This window comes from Amblyraja radiata, chromosome 16 (assembly GCF_010909765.2).
Source record: "Amblyraja radiata isolate CabotCenter1 chromosome 16, sAmbRad1.1.pri, whole genome shotgun sequence".
NCBI classification, from domain to species: Eukaryota; Metazoa; Chordata; class Chondrichthyes; order Rajiformes; family Rajidae; genus Amblyraja; species Amblyraja radiata.
Window position 1 is genome coordinate 8061847 of NC_045971.1, and position 24312 is coordinate 8086158.

Consider the following 24312-nt stretch of genomic DNA (forward strand, 5'->3'; position numbering starts at 1 on the left):
GGTTTAGTACTACTATCTACAAATATGTTCCTTACAACATACAGATTGCCAATCGACATTTCGGTGACAAATGTGAATGGGGGTTTAAATGAGCAATTCGTTGATCCAAAACATCTCCAAGTTCAAGAGAGCTGGAGGAACTCAGCAGGTCAGGCAGCATCTGTGGAGGGAATGGACAGACACTCCTGGGGTCGGGAGAAGGGGCCCTGACCCAAAACATCGCCTGTCAACTCCCTCCGCAGATGCTGCCTGACCTGCTGAGTTCCTCCGGCACTTTGCGTTCTGCTCAAGACTCCAGCATCTGCAGTTCCTTGCGTCTCCACCTCATAACTAGTAGCTGATCTACATTGTTAATTAGTATAACCTGAATCACTTTTTCCACCTTAAGCAGAGTAACAGTTTGTCTTTCCGTAGATGCTGTGTGTTTCCAGCATTTCTTGTTTTAATTCACATGTTCAGTATCTGCTCTTTAAAAAAAAAAATATTCATCCACTTTTTAGTCGATGATTTATTTCCAACATTATGGCGACCGTTCTGTCTCTTGTTAACGATGGCTCTCTGCTTGTAAATTCATCTGTATTTCTGCAAACCCAGCCGGTGATGTTCTGTATGTTGCTTCTTAACATTATCCCACCCGACCGGGTCACACACAGGTGGAAGTTGATATTTTCCAAATTCACTTCTGATTTTTTGTTGTTGTTGGTGTCAATTAAAATCCAGAATTGATATTTCCATTGTATGGAAGTTATTGTGGCATTTACAATTGCAAGTAGAATTTAAGCATTTCAACGTCTAAGAACAGTCAGAACTAAAGTGTTTAAGAAGGAACTGCAGATGCTGGAAAATCGAAGGTACACAAAAATGCTGGAGAAACTCAGCGGGTGCAGCAGCATCTATGGAGCGAAGGAGATAGGCAACGTTTCGTTGCCTATCTCCTTCGCTCCATAGATGCTGCTGCACCCGCTGAGTTTCTCCAGCATTTTTGTGTACAGTCAGAACTAAAGGACTGTCAGGACGACTGGGGAATGTTAATTAAACACGAGGAACTGCGGACACTGGTTTACAACAACAAAAAAGACACAAAGTGCTGGAGTAATTCGGCGAGTCAAGCAGCATTTCTAGATAGACGACGTTTCAAGAAAGGACCCTTCAGAGTCTACATAATTCATGCTCGGTTGAAGTAAAACCGATAACACGAACATCCTGGGTTGGGATTGCCATCATGGGGGTGATCTGACTTGAGATATTCAGAGTCAATTCCAGTTTTGATACACGAGTCGGCCATAGACACAAACATGCTGGAGTAACTCAGCGGGACAGGCAGCACCTCTGGAGAGAAGGAATGGGTGACGTTTCGGGTCGAGACACTTCTGAAGTCTGAAGAAGGGTCTCGACCCCAAACCAACATCTATCCCTTCTCCCCAGAGATGCTGCCTGGCCCGCTGAGTTACTCCAGCTTTTTTGTGTCTATCTTCGGTGTAAACCAGTTCCTTCATACACTCTTCCTCGCAATAATCAGAACCTATTTTTCCTTTTTCATGAAGCCATTTGCAGGGTAACGTTTTACAGAAATAAAAATAGGATTAGCCTTAAATTCATGTCCAAACGTTTAAAAAAAAAAATTCCAGTAGACACAAAAAGCTGGAGTAACTCAGCGGGTCCGGCAGTATCTCCGGAGAGAGGGAATGGGTGACGTTTCGGGTCGAGACCCTTGTTCAGACCTGTTTTTTTTTTTTAATCGAAATTCATTCGAGGTTTCCTCTCTGCTTCGCCCTGGGCGTGGTTTGTGTAAATCTGCCGCGTCTGTACATACGGCGTGAGCCTAAACCAATGAGACAAATACTGCTATGACTACACCAGAGCACAGCGTCCAATCGTGTAGAAAAGACCCCGAGGCAGGAGGAGTGTGATCTTTAATAGGAGCTGGTACCTGGGAGATTGAGACAACGAGTCTTTGAGTACCCTGATGGACATTATCACACCTTGTGGTCGCTCCAACAAGCTTTGATCGTTTCCCATTGTGTGTGTGTGGGGGTGGGTGAATTTTTTTTAAAAAGTTTACATTTTTTACCCCCTCCCTCTCTGGACAGTCCATGGGAGGAACGAGTCCAGACTCCGGCCCCAACTTTCCCATAGCTATGTTGAACCAGCCAGAGAGCAGCGAGAATTTCAACAAAGACGCCGAGAGGAATAAGTCGATGCAAGACTACCAGGACCTGAGATATGGGATGCAGGATAGGTTCTACTTAATGGGAGACCAGTGCCAGGGTTCCCCGGACTCTGTCCCTCTCCCTTACCCAAGCCAGCACATCTCGGCCGCCGGGATCACCGTGGGCAACGCCAGCAGGTATTTGACACCGGCCTTGTCTAATTGCCCCTACCCCGGCAATAGACCGCAAGTCGCCGGAGTGCCCAGCTACCCGAGCCCAGGAACTGAAGTCTACGCGGCAGGCACCGACTCCTTCTCTGCCCCCTACCCTCACACCTACCAACGGACTTCACTCTGCGCGGTGCCGGGGTTGCAAGCATCGGGGAAGGTGCAGATTATGCTATGCAACTACCAACTCTGGTCTAAATTTCACAAGCATCAAACGGAGATGATAATCACCAAACAGGGCAGGTGAGTGACTGGTTTCTCCCATTTCCCCCAAGATAGACACAAAAACGCTGGAGTAACTCGGGCAGCATCTCTGGAGAGAAGGGATGGGTGACTGGTTTCGGGTCGAAACCCATTTTCATCTCTCCCATCTCGTTTTGGCTTGAATTGCAACGGTTTCAGAGAAATAATGTATTAAATGCCCAAATTATTGCAGAACGTTCGGATATAAACAGTAGGTAAAATGCAAAATATTACTGATATAAACTAGAAACGCCAACTGGCTTTTGCAACGTGAGGAAGCGCATTTGCAAGAGACGGGGGTTTCAAGACATTGGATTTCAGGGCGAACGCTAACTGATTCCTGCCTTGTCCCCGCGTTTATTTAACTGTACTGTTTCCAATTACTTTTGAAAACGGCTGAGGTTAAACGGGGACTGATTATAAACCAACCCCAAAGGTTTCAGAATTACACTGTGTTCGTGCGGTTTTCAAACTTGAAAATCTCTTCCGCTTTTTTTTTTTTTTTTTTAAACATTATAGAGATCTTTTTTTGTTTCTTTCTGAATTATCTTGTGGATAAGAACATTTGGGGCAACGAAAAGAAAAAGCAGTCATGTAAAGTTTGATCTGATACCGCACCCGTCAGAACATTTGGAGCTACCACTTACTCGTTTCCGGGTGATATTTTTACCGAGTGTTAAACGCACACCCTTCCCTATACAGTGTATCTATATATATATTATAAATAGTGATAATGTTCTTGTGGGGGAGAGAGAGATAGAATTGTTATATATATATATATATATATATATATATATTTACATTTTTATATATATATATATATATATATATATATAGTGAGAGAGATAGAATTGAGATCTATATATATAACAATTCTATCTCTCTCTCTCCCCACAAGAATATTGACACCACTGTTTCTATTAACGTGTGTATCATGGGTAGCAGGAAGGTTAAACCCATGTCGACAAATCCAGAATACATAGGTTTAAGGTGAGGGGGGGAAAGGTTTATTGGGAACCTGAGGGGTTCTTCTTGGTTCTTGGTTTCTTGGTCCTCCAAAATATTCCAAATGGAATTTAAACTGGAGGTGGTGAAGGGAGGGATTAAGTAACTTTTTTTGCATACAAAGGCTGGTGGGTACATGGGACGAGCTGCCAGAGGAGGTGGTTGAGGCATGTGAGGGAAGGAACTGCAGAAGCTGGTTTAGACCGAAGATAGACACAATATGCTGGAGTAACTCAGCTGGACAGGCAGCGTCACTGGAGAGAAGGGATGGGTAACGTTTCTGGTCGAGACCGTTTCTTCAGGTAATTGAGGCAGGTTCTATCGTTGTGTTCAAGAGACATGTGGACATGTATGGGTTAAAGCGCCGGCAGGTGGGACTGGTGTAGATGGGGCATGTTGCCTGGCGTCGGCTAGTTGGGCCTCTTTCCGCGCCTGTGACTCTGACCCTAAGTCCAACGTTCCCACCCTTTACTCCAAGACCATAACGTCTTTGACCCTGCAAGTTGCCCCTTGGTTAGCGTGGGAGTCACAATTCACTTCAGTTAAATACAAAGCACTGGAGGTGATTCCCCCCACAGATGCTGACTGATCCGCCGAGTTTCTCTGGCATTGATTCCAGCATCTGCTGCCCTTTGCGTGCCTTCGCCTTTCATTAACTGGGAACATGATGAAGAGCACGTCAAACTAGCAAGAATATGATCCAATATCTGAATGGAAGCTTGAGAAACATTTCCATAGAATCCTATATCTTCCACTTATTTATTCCCAGGTGTTACCGATGTAAAGTCAGCTGATAAAATAATTAGTTTTAGTGAAATTAGGGACTGGGAATAACTACCCCACACTTTCAAGTAATGCCAAGAAAGGGGGGTTTCCACACCTTCCAATGGGGGGCGGGGGGGGGGGGGGGGGGGGGGGGGTGGGGGGGTGGGGGTAGGGATCATTAACAACCCGTAATTGAAAACGGTCCTTGTGGACATTTTGGCTTTGAAATTCGCACTGATTCCAATACAGCGCGCAGTGACTTCCCAGAAGCAGAACGGGCAGCGACAACATGGGGTTAATGGTAGCGAGCCGGCGACAGTTCCACCCAGTTGAAATGTCGAGCAGTTTTGTTTGAACGTCGAAGGATGGTTTCAGAAGTTGCAGCGACTCTTCCCCCACAGCACGGCTTCCAAACCGCCCCCACCCCACCCGCCAGTCTTGTTTACAAAACCGTTCTCACAGCAGGTGGTGGCTTATTCCTGTTCTAGTTTCTCACGTCATCTTCTCGAGAAATCAGTCTGAAAATGTGTTTATAGACGGGGGGGAGAAAGACATGATATTGACACCTGTGCCGGGATTACAGAGGCAGCGAATATCTTGTGATCGAGGATAATTTTAAAGTAAGGGCCGTTAGTTCCAAAACCGTTTATAAACGAATGTTATATATAAATATATATATCCATATTCGTTCATACCACGTAAAATAAAAGCTTATATTTATATATATAATATTCAAAAGACCGGTCTCGACCCGAAACGTCACCCATTTCTTCTCTCCAGAGATGCTGCCTGTCCCGCTGAGTTACTCCAGTTTGTTTTCTATATTTTTTATGTATATATATATTCCAGCAACATGTGTATATATATATACACATGTTGCTGGAATTCTGAAACACAAAGCAGAGAATACTGGCGATATTCAGCGGGTCAGTCAGCATGTATGGGGAGAAACGGTCAACGTGTTAGTTCGATGATCTTTCAGCAAATCGCTCTGCCTGGCAATGGGACAGACACACCTAGCTACTGTAAGTGGGACATCTGTACTCGGTAATTCAACGTTCACCCGGTTCCGCCATTGACGGAGTCGGGGTCAAAGTCTGCATGAACTTGGAAGTTTGTAAAATGTAATCAGTCGCTCTATTAGCCGGAGTAAGTGTTCTGACGAAGGGTCTCGACCCGAAAGGGTCACCCATTCCTTCTCCCCAGAGAAGCTGCCTGTCCCCCGCTGAGTTACTCCAGCATTTCTGTGTCTATCTTAAGTGTTTCATTGTTCGTAAGTGTTCTATTGTCACAGCCAGTTTGTACATATATACGGTCTACACGTGGGTTTAAGATTGAGTGTCTTGTCATGAATGGACTGGTACTAGATTCGGGGGGAGTAAACGAGAGAGCGCTGAAGTAATGCAGTGAGTCCGGCAGCATCTCTGGAGGATAGACGGCGTTTCGGGTCTTCAGACTTTGAGTCAGACTGAAGAAGGGTCCTGACCCGAAACGCCGCCAGAAATGTTGCCTGGACCGCTGCAAAAAAAAAAAAAAAGTTACTCCAGCACTTTGTGTTTTACTCAAAAACCCAGCATCTGCAGTTCTTTCTATCTACAGGTCCAGGGGAGTCAGGAAATGACAAAGGGGGTAGACACAAAGTGCTGGACTAACCCAGCGGCTCAAGCAGCATCTGGGTGCGAGGTCGAGGCCCTTCTTTTAAACCGGGCTAGGAACATAGGGGTTTCTTGAAGAAAATAAACACGTTGAACGTACAGGAATTTCCAACACCTGCAGGTTTGTTGGTTTCATGTCCCCTTTGATCTGTGTTTTCACACCTTGCACTTCCATATCTCTATATGTCTCCCTCTCGCCTGACTCTCAGTCTGTAGAAGGGTCTCCACCCTAAACGTCACCCATTCCTTCTCTCCAGAGATGTTGCCTGACCCGCTGAGTTTCTCCAGCATTTTTGGTCTACCTGCTGAATCACACCCTGTCTTGTTCACCTGCTCCAAGTCTGGTGATCAGACAATGGTACAGATTACGGCTAACCATAGCAATAAGTTTCTATCTAGTTTCTGCCAATGGGTTTGAAACATCTCGGACACAACAGCCCCCAAAGAGTTTGGGGAACCAGAGATTGTTCACCAATACTTTTATCACTCATACTGTAGTTATTTGGATAACTGATAAACAATTCTCAATTCACTATATGAATACCATATAGACAGGTACACGGATAGGGCAGGTTTGGAGCGATATGAACCAAATGTGGGCAGGTGGGACTAGTGTAACTGGGACATTGGCCGGTGTGGGCAAGTTGGGTCGAAGGGCCTGTTTCCGCGCTGTATCACTCTTTGACTCTATATATTTTAAGACCCTTCTTCATTCCGTTTATAGTCTTGGGCATCATTTAGATATCTCAGATCAGCGACATTGTGTGGAAAAGATAAATTACAGGCGCTGGAAAGCTGAAATTCGAGGGGGAAAAAAGGGGAAATTTTGGAAACGCCCAGCAGACAAGGCAGCGTCTGTGGAGAGAGAAGCAAGATTAATGATAACAGTTCCCAGACCAAGAGTTTCCGATCTGAACTGTTAAAACTCTTCTCTTTCCACAGATATGCTGACCTGTAACGTGACATGTAAAGTTCCAAGACTTTAAACGCAGAATAGGGGAGAGAGTTTAGTAAGAAGGAACTGCAGATGCTGGTTAATAATAGACAGTAGACAATAGACAATAGGTGCAGGAGTAGGCCATTCGGCCCTTCGAGCCAGCACCGCCATTCAATGTGATCATGGCTGATCATCCCCGATCGGTACCTGAGGGGTAACTTTTTTATATACGAAGACTGGTGGGTATATGGGGCAAGCTGCCAGAGGAGGTGGTTGAGGCATGTGTAGGAAGGAACTGCAGAAGCTGGTTTACACCGAAGATAGACACAAAATGCTGGAGTAATTCAGCTGGACAGGCAGCATCTCTGGGGAGAAGGGTGGGTGACGTCTCGGGTCGAGCCCCTTTTTTCAGGTAGTTGAGGCAGGTTCTATCGTTGACAGTCCCGTCACCCCGGGAATTAACCCCGTGAACATACGCTGCACTCCCTCAATAGCAAGAATGCCCTTCCTCAAATTAGGGGACCAAAACTGCGCACAATACTCCAGGTGTGGTCTCACTAGGGCTCTGTACAACTGCAGAAGGACCTCTTTGCTCCTATACTCGGCTCCTCTTGTTATAAAGGTTGTTATAGACAAAAGGGAAACAGAGTGCTGGACTAACTCAGCGGGCCAGGCAGCATTTGTGGAAAAACATGGGCCGATGACATTCAGGGTCGAGGCCCTTCTTTTTCCTTTCCCAACTTCAATCCACCCCCTCATTAGACATCACAAGTATAACTGGGCATGTTAGTCCAGTCCCTAAGGAGTCTTGATCTATCTCCCCCCCCCCCTCCCCCATCCTGAGATGGAAGGGAGAGCGATTCTACATGGAGTTGTTTAGAAGAAGGGGTTATTTGTGCCAACTCAGCAAAGATCTGGATATAAACTGGGATTTGAAGTTACCAATAACACCAATACTCATTTATTGTCGCTCCATAGATGCTGCCTCATCCGCTGAGTTTCTCCAGCATTTTTGTCTACCTTCGATTTTCCAGCATCTGCAGTTCCTACTTAAATACTAATTTATTGAATTAGTCTGAAGAAGGGTCCCGACCTTCAACGTTGCCTATCCATGTTCTCCAGAGATGCTGCCTGGCTCTCTGAGTTACTGTTGGATTTTACCAGGTTGCTTGCAAAGCAATGAATTTCGCTGTACATAGGTACATGCAACAATAAAGTCCATAGGTTCGAGAAGCAGAATTAAGCCATTCGGCCCATCATACCTATCACGGCAGATCTATCTTTCCCTCCAAAGCCTAATCTGCCTTTTTCCTATAACTCTAGATCCCCGTACTAATCAATGTATTGTTACTCCTTCACTTTTGTGTTTTGCTCAAGATCCCAGCATCTGCAGTTCCTCGTTTCACTCATTTATTCTTGTGCATATTTCTTTTCAACACTTTTCAAAATAATCCAAGGTGAATTTATAATGGAATTTGAATTTAGGACTTTGTAACCCAGGAAGTAGAGTCATAGGTGGTACCATGGAAATACAAGTTGTCATATAGCAAAGGCAAAGATAGACACAAAATGCTAGAGTAACTCAGCGGGACAGGCAGCATCTCTAGAGAGATGGAAAGGGTGTCGTTTTGGGTCAAGACTGTTCAGTGTGAAGAAGGGTCTCGACTCCGAAACATCGCCCATTCCTTCTCTCCAGAGATGCTGCTTGTCCCGCTGAGTTACTCCAGCATTTTGTGTCCATCTTCGATTTAAACCAGCATCTGCAGTTCCTTCATAGAGATGTAGCAAAGGCGATTCATTTGCAAGGAAATAAAATGCTGGCAAAAACGAAAAGCAGCATTAAGTTATTTATTGGGAGATATATTCTAGATAATGAGCAGAGTGCATAACAAATATAATACATTTCTTCCTAGGCTGATGAAGTTATTATCAGTAATAAAGATTATCAGCCTAGATTGCTTAGATTTTCAATTTCAATTTTAGTGAAATTATTGATGCTTGGTTACATAGAAACATAGAAAATAGGTGCAGGAGTAGGCCATTCGGCCCTTCAAGCCTGCACCGCCATTCAATATGATCATGGCTGATCATCCAACTCAGTATCCCGTACCTGCCTTCTCTCCATACCCCCTGATCCCTTTAGCCACAAGGGTCACATCTAACTCCCTCTTAAATATAGCCAATGAACTGGCCTCAACTACATTCTGTGGCAGATAATTCCAGAGATTCACCACTCTCTGTGTGAAAAAAATGTTTTTCTCATCTCGGTCCTAAAAGATTTCGCCCTTATCCTTAAACTGTGACCCCTTGTTCTGGACTTCCCCAACATCGGGAACAATCTTCCTGCATCTAGCCTGTCCAACCCCTTAAGAATTCTAAGATTTTTTTTTGAAAGTTTAATCATTGCGTTTTTTTTTTTTTTAATTCAATCAACTCAAGAATCTCAGTTTTGGGGAAAGTTAATTATAGGTATCTATGATGACTAACAGCGACAGGTCTTTGTGACAAGCCGCACACTTGGTTTCTTATAAAATTGTTTATGGCAGTGGATTCGTCATCCATTCAAATAAAAAATATATACAAGACAAGGGGCTGAGATAAAGGCTGCAGGCAACGTGACCAGCTCCCCGTTTAGACAACACACCTGCTTATAGGTTATCCCCAGCAAAACATTTGGGAGAAACATTCAACATCTTGACATTGCTCTCGCCTGCCGCTTCCTTTCTCTCTCTCGCTTTACACTATTTCCTCTAAGAATGTATTTCTCTTCCTGCCTGTGTTTTGCTCTCTGCGTGGGTATTTATATACATTTTCCCCACCACACTCTCTCTTCTGTGTCAGTCTCCGCCTTTTGTCTCCTCTTTGCACCCGCGTTTTTGTGTTGTGTGTACCACTGATATTTTCTTTCTCTAACTCAGGGCCATTCTGCTGTACTTTCCAACCCCTCTGTCCGAGATACTGTTTTCTTACTCTGCTTAAAGTTTCCTCTCTTTCTCTCTCTCTCTTTTATTTCTCTCCACCCCCCCCCCCCCCCCCCTCTCTCTCTTTCCCTCCATCTCGCTCTATCTACCCACTTTACCATCTCACGTATTATTCCCGAGCCTGCTTGGCTGATTCCTTGTGCATGAGTGAGAGAAAGAGAGAGATGGGTGCATCAATTTACTCCACTAGAATTCCTTGCTATTCTGTTGTAGTCTCGACATAAAAACGTGTTTAAAAACTAACTCTTGTTCTTTCATCTTCATATTACGGAAATGAATATTAAAACCGCAAGTTTAAAAAAATAATTTCTTGCAGCCTCTTCAGCAGAGTGTTGCTCTGTCTCCAAACTTGTCTCTCTGCTGCAGCAGAATGCAGGAACCGCTGACAACCGCGCCTCCCAGCGAGTAAGGGGGTGTGGGGGGGGGGGGGGGGGCGAGGGGCAGAGAACGAGTTTCTTCTGACAGTGCATCGGTAAACTGGTGAGGAATTGTTTCTGAAAAGCAAATCCCCGGGGGCCGGGGAAAGAGATCGGTGCAGATCAAGTTGAAATGAGTAACTAGGAGGTGATTCACTGAACTGAGATCATATTTTCTTTAAAACGTAGGAGTTTATTTTAATCCTCTCCTCTTCAAAGAAACCGCCCGTCATCCGATTCCTACAGAGCCGCCTAAAAGTTTTAAAATAATGCTCTGTAGAAAACTCTTTTCAAAAACAACTCCCTTCTGAGAGGAAATTTCCTCTCTGTTTTCTGAAAAAGTGCCATTTGTCAGAATCCAATGCAGAAACTAAAGACCCATCATTTATATATATATATATATATATATATATCACACACACACACATGCGCACACACACACACACATGCACATGCACATATATATATACACATGCACGCACACACATGTACACACACATATATATATATATATATATATATATATATATATATATATATATGAATACGTTTATTGTCATTGCACAATACTGTGCAACGAAATTCCATTTCATCTCCGGTTAAAAACAATACAAACACGACAACCATTGACACATATGTACACTTATTAGTAAAAATAAATAGGTGTTTTAAAAGAATTTAAAAGAATTTAAAAGAATTTGGCGGCATTTCTTAGAATTACATTTTGCTTCCCCAGCATTCTCTGTTGGAATTTAGAAAATATATATATATATACATATATATATATATGTGTATATATATGTATATATATACACACACACACACACACACATATATAAATTTGGTTTCTTGTGTTCAAGGAAAATTCATTCAGTAAAATTATCTGGCAGTTTTCAAAGAATTGAGTGCAATAGTGTCTGGAGAATGGTCTCGACCGAAAACGTCACCCATTCCTTCTCTCCAGAGATGCTGAGTTACTCCAGCATTTTCTGTCTATTTTCAGTTGAAACCAACATCTGCAGTTCCTTCTACACATTGGAGTCTCCTAGTTCGGCTTTAATAACTTTTTAAAATTAGACAGTATATCCTTTCAAATTGGCTGCGCTTTTCCCAAAATTATTGAACAATTTTGGGTGATTTGACACATCGCAAGCCGCCTGTTTCGCCTCGCGGGGGTCCATGATGTTAAAACCTACTTGAAAACAAATATGAAGAAGGGTTTCGACCCGAAACGTCGCCTATTTCCTTCGCTCCATAGATGCTGCCTCACCCGCTGAGTTTCTCCAGCATTTTTGTCTACCTTGAAAACAAATGAGGCTGATTAAAATCCACAGCGCTATCATAACCAAACATCTTCAACTGAAAAGAGGCAGAAAATATCACTCTCTTTGATCGTGGCAAAATGATAATTTGATGTTGAACTTATGAGTTGCACACATCGATCTTCAGGAGAAAGACACAAAACACTGGAGTAACTCTGCGGGTCAGGCAGCAACTCTGGAGAGAAGGAATGGGTGACGTTTTTGCTCGAGAGCCTTCTTCAGACTTGTCGGAAGGAACTGCAGGTGCTGGTTTATACAGCCGAGATAGACACAAAAAATCTGGAGTAACTCAGCGGGACAGGCAGCATCTCTGGAGAGAAGGGCTGACCCGAAATGTCACCCATTCCTTCTCTCCAGAGATGTTGCCTGTCCCACTGTGTTACTCCAGCATTTTGTGTCTTTCTTCGGTGTAACCCAGCATCTGCAGTTTCTTCCTACTCGGATCTTCAGGAGTTTGTCGATAAAAAACAGAACTTGACCCATTGATTGTATTCAAGTATCAAACGCCAATTTGTGTTCGATTTTACGTACAATCCCAATCCAATTTTCTTTCTGTAACTAACCACAGCTATGCAAATAGTCAGTCATTAGCAGTGATCGCTTGAAGAAGCTTCATTCCTACCAAGGAGAAGCATCCTTTATGCATTGCTTGTCGAGTTCATACTTCAATATATGGTGGCAGTATTTCAAGCATTTCGCAATTTAGAAGATTGAGGGGGGATCTTATAGAAACTTACAAAATTCTTAAGGGGTTGGACAGGCTAGATGCAGGAAGATTGTTCCCGATGTTGGGGAAGTCCAGAACAAGGGGTCACAGTTTAAGGATATGGGGGAAATCTTTTAGGACCGAGATGAGAAAAACATTTTTCACACAGAGAGTGGTGAATCTCTGGAATTCTCTGCCACAGAAGGTAGTTGAGGCCAGTTCATTGGCTATATTTAAGAGGGAGTTAGATGTGGCCCTTGTGGCTAAAGGGATTAGGGGGTATGGAGAGAAGGCAGGTACAGGATACTGAGTTGGATGATCAGCCATGATCATATTGAATGGCGGTGCAGGCTCGAAGGGCCGAATGGCCTACTCCTGCACCTATTTTCTATGTTTCTATGTTTTTCCAACTCTTTATAGCACAGTCTAAGTTTGTTTGAAGCGTTTAAATTATTTTTAAAATGTCCTATCCTAAAAACAGTTTTGTTTAGTGTCTTGTGTACTGAGGTGCAGAGAAAAGCTTTTGTTGCGTGCTATCCAGTCAGCGGAAAGACGGTACATGATTACAATCGAGTCATTTACAGTGTAATTAAGAAATGTTGCCGTAGGAGTAGAGATTGAAGAGTGTGGAGCGATTGTGATATGTGATTATAGAGCTGCTTCCGTAGCTAGAATGCCAACAGTCTCCTGGGTTATATCTGACCTTCATGTTCTTGCTCTTGAATCCATTGGCACATCGGGGTCTCGCTGAGTGCACAGGATAAGAGACTTTGGGTGTCTGAGGTCCTGGCCAATAGGGGAAACAGAAAAACTAGTTATCATTATGGTGGCTTGCACCTTGCTCTGCACAAAATGGTGGCCAAACCCACCCACAGCAACAAATGTAATGAGTTGGACTTGAAACCTTGACATTTCTGCTAGGCATGGTAGAGCATTAATCAAATGGAAATACTTTCCAATAACATCAAGAAATATTGCCTCTTATTCAATTAATGCAGGAAAATTGTTCCCGATGTTGGCGGAGTCCAGGGCCAGGGGTCACACACAGTTTAAGAATAAGGGGTAGGCCATTTAGGACTGAGATGAGGAGAAACTTTTTCACTCAAAGAGTTGTGAAACTGTGGAATTCTCTGCCACAGAAGGCACTGGAGGCCAATTCACTGGATGTTTTCAAGAGCGAGTTAGATTTAGCCTTAGTGCTAAAGGAATCAAGGGATTTGGGGAAAAAGCAGGAAAAGGGGTACTGATTTTGAATGATCAGCCATGATCATATTGAATGGTGGTGCTGGCTCGAATGGCCTACTCTTGCACCTATTTTCTATGCTTCAATGAATCACGTTGAGTTTACAACATGGCAACTGGCTTTGGTCCACCAAGAGGTCCTTATTTAAAGCTGATTCTAATTGTTTGTGCTGTGTTTTTTTTTCTCACATCGTCATCTATCAGCAGTTCCCACCTTTGGGGGTCAGTGTTACCCAGGTGCTGGATAGTGTGATATGACTCGGTTATTTCTGTCACTTGCAAGAGGAGTTCTTTAACTGCCAGCATGACGACATTTGTCCATTCAACAAATGTATTTTAAATAATCCATTTCTTTATAGTTTACAGTGGGATTGCAGCATATTATTGTGCCCTAATGGCCGCATCATTTTGAGATCACCAATGTTTTATTCAGTTTAGTTTAGTTTATTGACACGTGTACTGAGGAACAGTAAAAAGATTTTTGTTGCGTGCTAACCATTCAGCGAAAAGACTATACATGATGGCAATTGATCTGTCCACAGTGCACAGATACAGGATAAAGGGAATAACGTTTACTGCAAGATTAGTTATTTAAGTTATGACATCGGATGGAAGCTGCATACCAAATCTCGTTGCACTTCTGTGCAATGACAATAAAATATATTATTATTATTATTATTATTATTATTAAGTACAGTAAAGTCAGATTAAATGTCGTCAGAGGGTGTCATTTGAGGTAGATGGCTGCCTAGCTGGAGATAGGATGGTTGCCTTGCCTGACAACAGCTGGGAAGAAACTCCCTAGATGTGGAGCGGTGTGCGTTTTCACACTTCTGTGCCTCTTGCCTGATGGGAGAGTCAGGATTGAACCCGTGTCTCTGGCGCTGAGAGGCAGCTTCCCTACCAGCTGTGCCACAACGATCAAGTCTGGACTGAAGCATCAGTGGGTACGAGCATCAACGTTCACACATAAGCGACTTCTGACCAGGATTAGTGGGTGGGAAATCCAGAGCAGTGTAGTTGGAGAAGGTGAGGGCAAATTCAGCACCCATGGCTCTGACAGCCATGGCCTAGTGGAGCACCAGCCAGGAATTCAGCCTTCCGCTGATTCCTAAGTCCTCTCAATGATATAGGAGGTAGACATAAGTGCTGGAGAAACTCAGCGGGTGCAGCAGCATCTATGGAGCGAAGGAAATAGGCAACGTTTCGGGCCGAAACCCTTGGTTCACAAACTGACTCATGTGGTATTCCCCAGCCCACCAACATTTTAGAAATTTTCTTGGGCAAGAAATAATAGTGAAAAGAGCACGTTTCAAGTTATTTTGTGTGTGCGCGTGTGTGTGATCTAGTCTACACTTTCCAAGCTGCTGTGTAATGTGCGGCTTTTAAAACACACCACTATCAAATGTCGTTGGAGTTTATGGTATCGAAGGTAGACAAAAGTGCTGGAGAAACTCAGAGGGTGCAGCAGCATCTGTGGAGCGAAGGAAACAGGCAACGTTGCCTATTTCCTTCGCTCCATGCAAAGAGTTGAACAATCTCCACTATAGGAAATAGGCAACGTTTCGGGCCGAAACCCGGAAGGGTTTCGGCCCGAAACGTTGCCTATTTCCTTCGCTCCATAGATGCTGCTGCACCCGCTGAGTTTCTCCAGCACTTTTGTCTACCTTCGATTTTCCAGCATCTGCAGTTCCTTCTTAAACACATCCTCTCAATGATATGATATTTTGACCGATTATTACTAATGATGGAATTACCCCAAACTCAGATGGTACAATGGTCTTTTAGGAAAACTGCACCTTCTACATATTAGTTCCTGGAGCTTATTGCAATTTACAATCCTATTTCTGTGCCAATTTTCAATGGGTGTCCTTAATGCTTTCGCATCTTGCCTGTGTCCAGTGGGGGGGGAAAAAATGAGGTTTGCCCGTATATATTTGGAGTTTTATTCAAAGTAATTCTCCTTCTGCTTTTGAAAATAAAGTAATTTTTTGTTTTGTTATTGTAAGTAAAGTAAGAGGCCTAACTAACAAAGTCTTTGCAATTGTAAGTATTAACTTATGACTGGCGACCGATGTCACTTTCATTTGAAAACCCGAAGTTGCAACAGATTTAGGTTCAACGAGGAGGCCTTTGGATTTTTGGTCAACTCAGCACACTTGACATTTTTTGTCGGAAGAAGCACCTGTTTGGCCAGCTTGCCTAAATTTTAATTAATGTCATGAAAGGTTTTCATGTGCTGAAAGCCTCCAGTCAGCTTATCATTTTGACCTATTAGTCTGTGCAATGTTGGTGTATGTTGTAGGCAAGGCACCATTTTAATTATCCCCTTTCATATCTTGGAACACTTTGCATTTAATTGTTTCTGCAATATCTGGCTCTGAAACCATCCTCCATGTTATCAGTTCAGTTTAGTTTACTGCCAGGTATACTGAGGTACAGTGAAAGGCTTTTTTATTTATGGAATCTAATATAACTTGCTAAATCTGAATCATTCATGTTGCTTCTCCACCATAAGTTCCAGATCCATGCACACTTTAAATTGTTGGTACAATTCACACACTTAGATTTATACTTCTTGAAGAAAGGCAGATGTGGAACGCGGGTTTTTACGCCAAAACGCGATAGTTTTCACATTTCATCACTCAACAGGAAATGCACAATTAACTTGCCGAACATTTTGGATGTCCTTTGATCCTCAAATGTTTACGCTGCCTTGTAAGATACGTACCTGCCGCTATCTAGTCGCAGTGGTTTCTGCTGATTTCAGGTTCCTAGGATGTCCCACCTCACCCTTCAGCTCCGCTCAGCTTCCCCCTTTTATCTCTCGTTAATCATACGAGCGTTGCTTGTGAATGAAAGCGCGAGCGAGAGGGAGAGAGAGATGATGCGCCGTGGTGTATTGCTGGTGACCTCAGTGCTTATGATTCAAATGCCAAGCGTTCAGGCCATGCCCTTCCCCTTGACCTCACTCAGATGCTCAGTAGTAGCACGTGTCGGTGTTGTACTGGAAGCAGCTGAACTCTAAGTTACCCCGAACGCTGTCAGGAGACATGTTTATAAACCTGTTCAATGAGCCACGGTACAGTCGGCCCTCGAGCTAGACGTCTAGCTTCTTAGAAGCAACATTTCCCCGAGCTACATTAAATATGAAATAAATCCCACTTTAGCTGGGCAAGATCTCAAACGACAAACTCCAACGACATTTGATAGTGGTGTGTTTTAAAAGCCGCACATTACACAGCAGTTTGGAAAGTGTAGACTAGATCACACACACGCGCACACACAAAATAAATTGAAACGTGCTCATTTCACTATTATTTCTTGCCCAAGAAAATTTCTAAAATGTTGGTGGGCTGGGGAATACCACATGAGTCAGTTTGTGAATTCTTCTACAGTTTTGAAACATGCTTGAATTCTAATTTTGCATCCACATTCTTTAATAGAAATCGACGTTCAACATTTGTTTCCAGTGACCTGCTAACGAGTCACAAGGATTATCGGCGATCTTATATCTGATCATTTCAATAAGCGGCTCAAAATTTTTTTTTAAAGTGTTTTACGTGGGGCATGAAACTGCATGTCATGTTTAGGATGGATGATGGAGTACGTACGGGGAAGTGAATTGCCCAGGACATAACAGCTGACTTGGAATTGTAATATCTAAATGTGAAGAGATGCTTGAAGACAAACCTTAAGTGTTGTTAACCCTGCATGCTAAAATATTGTGGTCCATACATGTTTTAAAAACAGGAAATAGACACACAAAAAATGCCAGAGTAACACAACGGGTCAGGCAGCATCATCTCCTGGAGAAAAGGAATCCCAGAAAAAATAGGCTGGCACTGTGGTGTAGTGGTAGAGCTACTGCCAGAGAGCTGGGTTTGATCCTGACTACGCCTCCTTGTCTGTACGGAGTTTGTTCATTCTCCCCATGAGCTGCATGTGTTTCCTCCCACACTCCAAAGACCAATAGGCTTGTTATTTTAATTGGCTTGGCATGAAAATGTAAAATTGTCTTTAGTGTGCGTGGGATAGTGTTAATGTGCGGGGATCGCTGGTCGTTGTGGACTTGGTGGGCCAAAGGGCCTGTTTCCGCGCTGTATCTCTAAACAAAGCTAAAGTAAACTAAGATGCTGCCTGACTCACTGAGTTACTCCAGCATTTTGTGTCTATCTTTGATGTAAACCAGCATCTACGGTTCCTTCCGACGTACATGTGTGATGATGATGATATTTTATTGTCACTTGTACTGAGCTAGGTGCAGAGACATTCTTTGTTTTTGCATAAAAAGTCACCGCAGAAGCGCTGACAAAGTTACAAAAAGTGCAGTGAAGGAAGGAACCGCAGATCCTGGTTATACACCATAGATAGACACAAAATGGTGGAGTAAATCAGTGTCACAGGCAGCGGCGGTGACACGGGTCCGATCCCGACTATAGGCTTGTACGTTCTCCCCGTTTCCTCCCACACTCCACAAAGACGTACAGGTTTGTAGGTCAATTGGCTTGGTGTATGTGTAGATTGTCCCTAGTGTGTGTAGGATGGTGTCGGTGTGCGGGGATCGCTGGTCGGTGCCGACTCTGTGGGCCGGAGGGCCTGTTTCCGCGCTGTATCTCTAAACTAAGCGGACGTGACTGGACCATCATTGCCTCGGTGGCAATTCAGTGCAGGAGGAAGTTATGGAGTCTGCACTGACTCTAGTGAAGTACAAATGGGACTGTGCACGATACGTTTGACCTGCAAACCGTGGGAGATTGATGACTTCATCAGACGGTGAGAGGAGGTGAGAGGACAAAGCCTCTGGTGTAAACAGCAGAGAATCGTATTACTCATCTGAGAAAATCACCAAGTTCTGTAGTACTTCTTTTACTTCATCTTTTTGGGCTCAGATGGAAAGACTTATCTGTTAGATTAGATTAGATATAATTTATTGCCACACAGCCAGGCTGGTGGAAATTTGGGTTGTCTGCAGCGATACAATAATAAAGAACACACAACCACAATAAAACTGTAACACAAACATCCACCACAGCATTCATCACTGGCACAAAATTTGGCCAGTCCTCCATTTCCCCCCCGTGGTCAGGACCAGAGTCCAGAGTCAGTCCAGGATCGGCTCTTCCTCACCGGAGACCGTGGCTTCAAGTTGTTGTAGGCCGCAGGCCGGCGGTCAAGATTTAAAGTCCCCGCCGCAGCCAGAAGCACCGTAGACTGCAGGGCCGGCGGTCGAAGCTCCCCTCCAGGGGTGATGGTAAGTCCATGCCGGACCCGCGGTAGAAGTCGGCCGCGGGCCGGCAGTGATGGCTTCTTCTTCCCCCGGGTCCCCAACGTGAGATCCCGGGCTGTAGACGCCGCACCAGCTGGAGCTCTGCAGACCGCGGCTTCAGGCTGCGACTTCAGGCTGCCGGCTGCCCCGGGCCAGCGAAACGGAGCGCTCCTCTCCAGCGAGGGCTCACCCGCTCCACGCCGAGAGTCCACGCTGCGCCCGCCGCTGAAGCCCCGGGCGCGTCTCCGGGAAAGGCCGCGTCGATCCTTGATGTTAGGCCACGGGGGAGGCGACCTGGAAAAACTGGCCTCTCCATGGAGGAGGCGACCGAAGCGGTTTCCCCCTCACCCCCCCACACCACCCCCCACATAAAACACACAAAGAAACATCAAATACAGACTTTAAAACATACTAAAAAAATAAAAAAAGGTTGAAAAACTGACGAGCTGCATGACATGGCTGCTGCCAGAGCAGCGCCCCCTGTTCAGTTTAGTTTAGAGATACAGCGCGGAAACAAGCCCTTGAGCCCACCAAGTCCGCGGCGATCCCCGCACATTAACACTATCCCACACTAGGGACATTTTTACATTGACTACAAACCTGCACGTCTGTGGAGTGTGGGAGGAGACCGAAGTTCTCGGAGAAAACCCACGCAGGTCACGGTGAGAATGTACAAACTCCGCACAGGCAAGCACCCGTAGGCAGGATCGAACCCGGGTCTCTGGCGCTGTTTGAAGATCTATATACTTTCAGCTAAGCTGCTGAGAAAGTTAATGTTCTACAGCTGCAGCAGTGGTGAGAGTATTAAAGAATCGTCCAGCATGTAAACTTTGGATGAAATTCCCTGTCCAGTATCAAGATGTTTTACTGATCAAAGTTAGATCTCTGTCTTAAAAGACCAAATTGGCAGGTTATTGGACCTACACACTTTCGCAATTACAAACACATGGGAGCCAACACAAACACACACTTCTCCTCACACTGTCATTGGGCTTCGGAACGGTTCCTCCGTAAACAAGGGTACAGTCCCGATCCTCCAACCAACCTCATTGCGGACATTGGACTTTCTTTTGAACTGTTACGCTGCAATGGGTAGGAAAGGAGGGGATAAAAGGGAAGGTAGACACAAAATGCTGGAGTAACTCAACGGGACAGGCAGCATCTCTGGAGAGAAGGAATTGGTGACGTTTTGGGTTCAGACTGGTTGGGGATAAGGGTGCACAGACTGGGACAGCGCTTCGTTGGACGGTTGTGACTGTGCGTAAAATTGCGGTGGCTGATAAAAGGGAACTGAGGGGTTCCGGGATGAGAGTGATGTAAGGGGGGGGGGGGGGGGGAAGGCAGGGGGGGGGGGGGGGGGGGACTGGGAGGGTGGGAGTAATGGGTGTGGGTGGGTGGGGGGGGCACAGAAAAGAGTCAAGAGTGTTTCATTGTCATATTTAAACATAGAAACATAGAAAATAAGTGCAGGAGGAGGCCATTCGGCTCTTCGAGCCATTCATTGTGATCATGGCTGATCGTCCCCTATCAATAACCCGTGCCTGCCTTCTCCCCATATCCCTTGACTCCACTAGCCCCTAGTGCTCTATCTAACTCTCTCTTAAATCCATCCAGTGACTTGGCCTCCACTGTCCTCTGTGGCAGGGAATTCCATAAATTCACCACTCTCTGGGTGAAATAGTTTTTTCTCACCTCAGTCTTAAATGACCTCCCCTTTATTCTAAGACTGTGGCCCCTGGTTCTGGACTCGCCCAACATTGGGACCATTTTTCCTGCATCTAGCTTGTCCAGTCCTTTCATAATTTCTCAGGTAGAACAATGAAATTCTTACTTGCAGCGGCACAGCAGAATATGTAAACATAGAACACTGTAAAACATTATAATAAACAAGAAGATAAGAAAGAAATGTGGGATTGGCAAGATGTTCCTTGCAGACATCAGATTTATAGGACAGTGATGAAGGAGGGTTTCGGCCCGAAACGTTGCCTATTTCCTTCGCTCCATAGACGCTGCCTCACCCGCTGAGTTTCTCCAGCATTTTGTGTCTACCTGTAAATTGGTAACACTGTTTGTACATGTAGACAACGATAATGATTTGTTTGTGTGAGAAAGAACTGCAGAGTCTGAAGAAGGGTCTCGACCCGAAATGTCTTGCCTATTCCTTTTCTGCATAGATGCTGCCTGTCCCGCTGAGTTTCTCCAGCATTTTGTGTCTACCTAAAATTATTTTTTGACACTATGAATCTTGGCTTGGTTTGGGATAGGAGCTGTTATTAACTGGGCTTAAGTATAAATAATGAGTGGGATGAGATGGGGTGGGAAGACAAGACTTAGACAGAAGGGAGTCGTGGGAGATAGTGTTGTACTACTGTACTGATCATATTCAGGTCATCCGACCTCAATACCTCTTATCCCCCCCACATATGTATTTACACATTTTAATCATCAAGACTGCAGCTATCGGCAACGTGACCACATCAGAGAAAGTGTTTAGTGCTGATAGAAGGCTAAATAATAATCTGTTAACACTGCAAAAATACGTTTTTAAAAGAAGAAGGGGTTGCAGACCAATAATTCATCTTGTGAAAAATGTAACCAAAGCATTCAACAGTCTTACGTAAATCTTAACAACGTCTCGTTTAACTTCACGGAGTCCCGATACTGTTCTAGCAGTCCAGAGCCTGAGAATGGTCTGTGTGGGGGTTGCACGTTCTCCCTGTGACCAGGTGGGATTCTCCCAGGCGCTCCGGTTTCATCCCACATCCACAAGACATGAAAGGTGGAAGGTAGACAAAAAAAATGCTGGAGAAACTCAGCGGCTGAGGCAGCATCTATGGAGAGAAGGAATAGGCGACGAAACGTCGCCTATTCCTTCTCTCCATAGATGCTGCCTCAGCCGCTGAGTTTCTCCAGCATTTTTTGTCTACCTTCGATTTGTTCCAGCATCTGCAGTTCTTTCTTAAACATGAAAGTTGGAAGGTTGACAGACCACAGTAAATCGGCATTAGTGTGTCGCTGTGGTAGAATCTGGGGAAAGGAAGTTGGGAGGTGTGGGGAAAATAAAACGTATTAGAAACATAGAAACATAGAAAATAGGTGCAGGAGTAGGCCATTCGGCCCTTCGAGCCAACCCTTCGAGCCAATCAATATGATCATGGCTGGCACTGGGCTTGTACTCGCTGGAGTTTAGAAGATATGAGGGGACACCTCATTGAAACACTGAACAGTGAAAGGCTGTTGCTGGAATCTTGAGTAAAACGCGAAGCGCTGGAGTAAGTCAGAGGGTCAGGCAGCGTCTCTGGAGGACTAGGTGATGTTTCGGGTGGGGACCCTTCTTCGGAGAGAGAGTGTTGAGTTCAATGCTGTTCAATCTGGGATCATTTTCTTCTGGTATTAAGGGTAACAAGGAAAGCAGAACAGTCAGAATTATCAAAATGCTTAGATTATAACACCAATAAGAGATGAACAGTTTTAGAAACATAGAAACATAGAAAATAGGTGCAGGAGTAGGCCATTCGGCCCTTCGAGCCAGCACCGCCATTCAATATGATCATGGCTGATCATCTAACATTATCCTGTACCTGCCTTCTCTCCCTACCCCCTGATCCCTTTAGCCACAAGGGCCACATCTAACTCCCTCTTAAATATAGCCAATGAACTGGCCTCAACTACCTTCTGTGGCAGAGAATTCCAGAGATTCACCACTCTCTGTGTGAAAAATGTTTTTCTCATCTCGGTCCTAAAAGATTTCCCCCTTATCCTTAAACTGTGACCCCTTTTTCTGGACTTCCCCAACACCGGGAACAATCTTCCTGCATCTAGCCTGGCCAACCCCTTAAGAATTTTGTAAGTTTCTATAAGATCCCCCCTCAATTAGTGTAAATGGGCACCTCAGAGGTTGGCAGGGGCTTGGTGGGCCAAAGGGCCTGTTTCCGTGCCGAATGGGAGAAAAGATGGGACATTCTTGTAGTGGGACAAGTTGCTTGATTCTATCTCTCCTTGACTCTTGCTTCCTTCCCTCCAGAGATGCTGCCTGTGTCCCCGCAGAGTTACCCCAGCATTTTGTGTCTACCTTCGACTTAAACGGGAGTGCAGCGTAGGTTTGCAAGGTTAATTCCCGGGATGGCGGGACTGTCATATGCTGAGAGAATGGAGCAGCTGGGCTTGTACACTCTGGAGTTTAGAAGGATGAGAGGGAATCTCATTGAAACATATAAGATTGTTAAGGGCTTGGACACGCAAGAGGCAGGAAACATGTTCCCGATGTTGGGGGAGACCAGAACCAGGGGCCACGGTTTAAGGACAAGGAGTAAGCCGCCATTTAGAACGGAGACGAGGAAACACCTTTTCTCACAGAGAGTTGTGAGTCTGTGGAATTCTCTGCCTCAGAGGGTGGTGGAAGCAGGTTCTCTGAATGCTTTCAAGAGAGAGCTAGATAGGGCCCTTCAAAATAGTGGATTCAGGGGGTATGGGGAGAAGGCAGGAACGGGGTACTGATTGGGGATGTTCAGCCATGATCACATTGAATGGCGGTGCTGGCTCGAAGGGCCTGCTCCTGCACCTATTGTCTATTGTCTAAACCAGCATCTACAGTTCTTTCCTACACAAGCTGCTTGATGAATCTGGTTACCTCAATGGTTCTAATAGGGTAGAAAATCTGCCACAGGCAATGATGGTCCAGTTTTATACGGCCATCATAGAGTTTGTCCTCACCTTCTCCATCATGGTCTGGTTTGGCTCAGCCACCAAGCACGACATCCGGAGACTGCAGCGAATCGTTCGATCAGCCAAGAAGGTTGTTGGCTGCAACCTTCCCCCCCTATCGACAAACTGTACACTGCAAGGGCCAGGAAGAGAGCGGGTAAGATCATCTCTGACCCCTCTCACCCTGGCCACAAACTCTTTGAAGCACTTCCCTCTGGAAGGCGACTCCGGACTGTCAAAGCTGCCACAGCCAGACATAAAAATAGCTTTTTTTTCACGAGCAGTAGCTCTACTCAACAACCAAAAGTCTGTAGCCTCCGTGTGCTCTAGTATTTTATTTCATTCTTCACATGTTTAAATTATAATGTTTTATTTTTAATTGTCTACTGTATATCGTGCTGTTACTTGCGAGCAAAGCACCGAGGCTAATTACTTGTATGTATACATACTTGGCTAATTAAATTAATTCAATTCAATTCAAAATAATACCACAAATGCAGTCACCAGAGAAGTCAAGTCGAGTCAATTTTATTTCTATAGCACATTTAAAAACAACTCTCATTGACCAAAGTGCATTACATTGGTGGAGGTACTAACATGCTACATACAGTGGTACATAGATCTAACAATACATACGTACAACGCTCCCTCAGAGGACCTCAAGAAACGCTTGTGAGTAGAAATAAGTTT

The 24312-nt window shown here is 44.6% G+C and overlaps 1 protein-coding gene across 1 annotated transcript in view; it reads left to right on the top strand.

The window, feature by feature from the left end:
• Window positions 1-2089: 2089 nt before the first annotated feature.
• The window catches only part of tbx21 (T-box transcription factor 21), a 52315-nt gene continuing 30092 nt past the window's right edge, over window positions 2090-24312 (top strand). Inside the window, exon 1 of the mRNA XM_033035024.1 lies at window positions 2090-2620. Coding sequence (XP_032890915.1) covers window positions 2094-2620 — 527 coding nt within the window. The 5' untranslated portion in view covers window positions 2090-2093. The remainder of the gene's footprint in view (window positions 2621-24312) is intronic.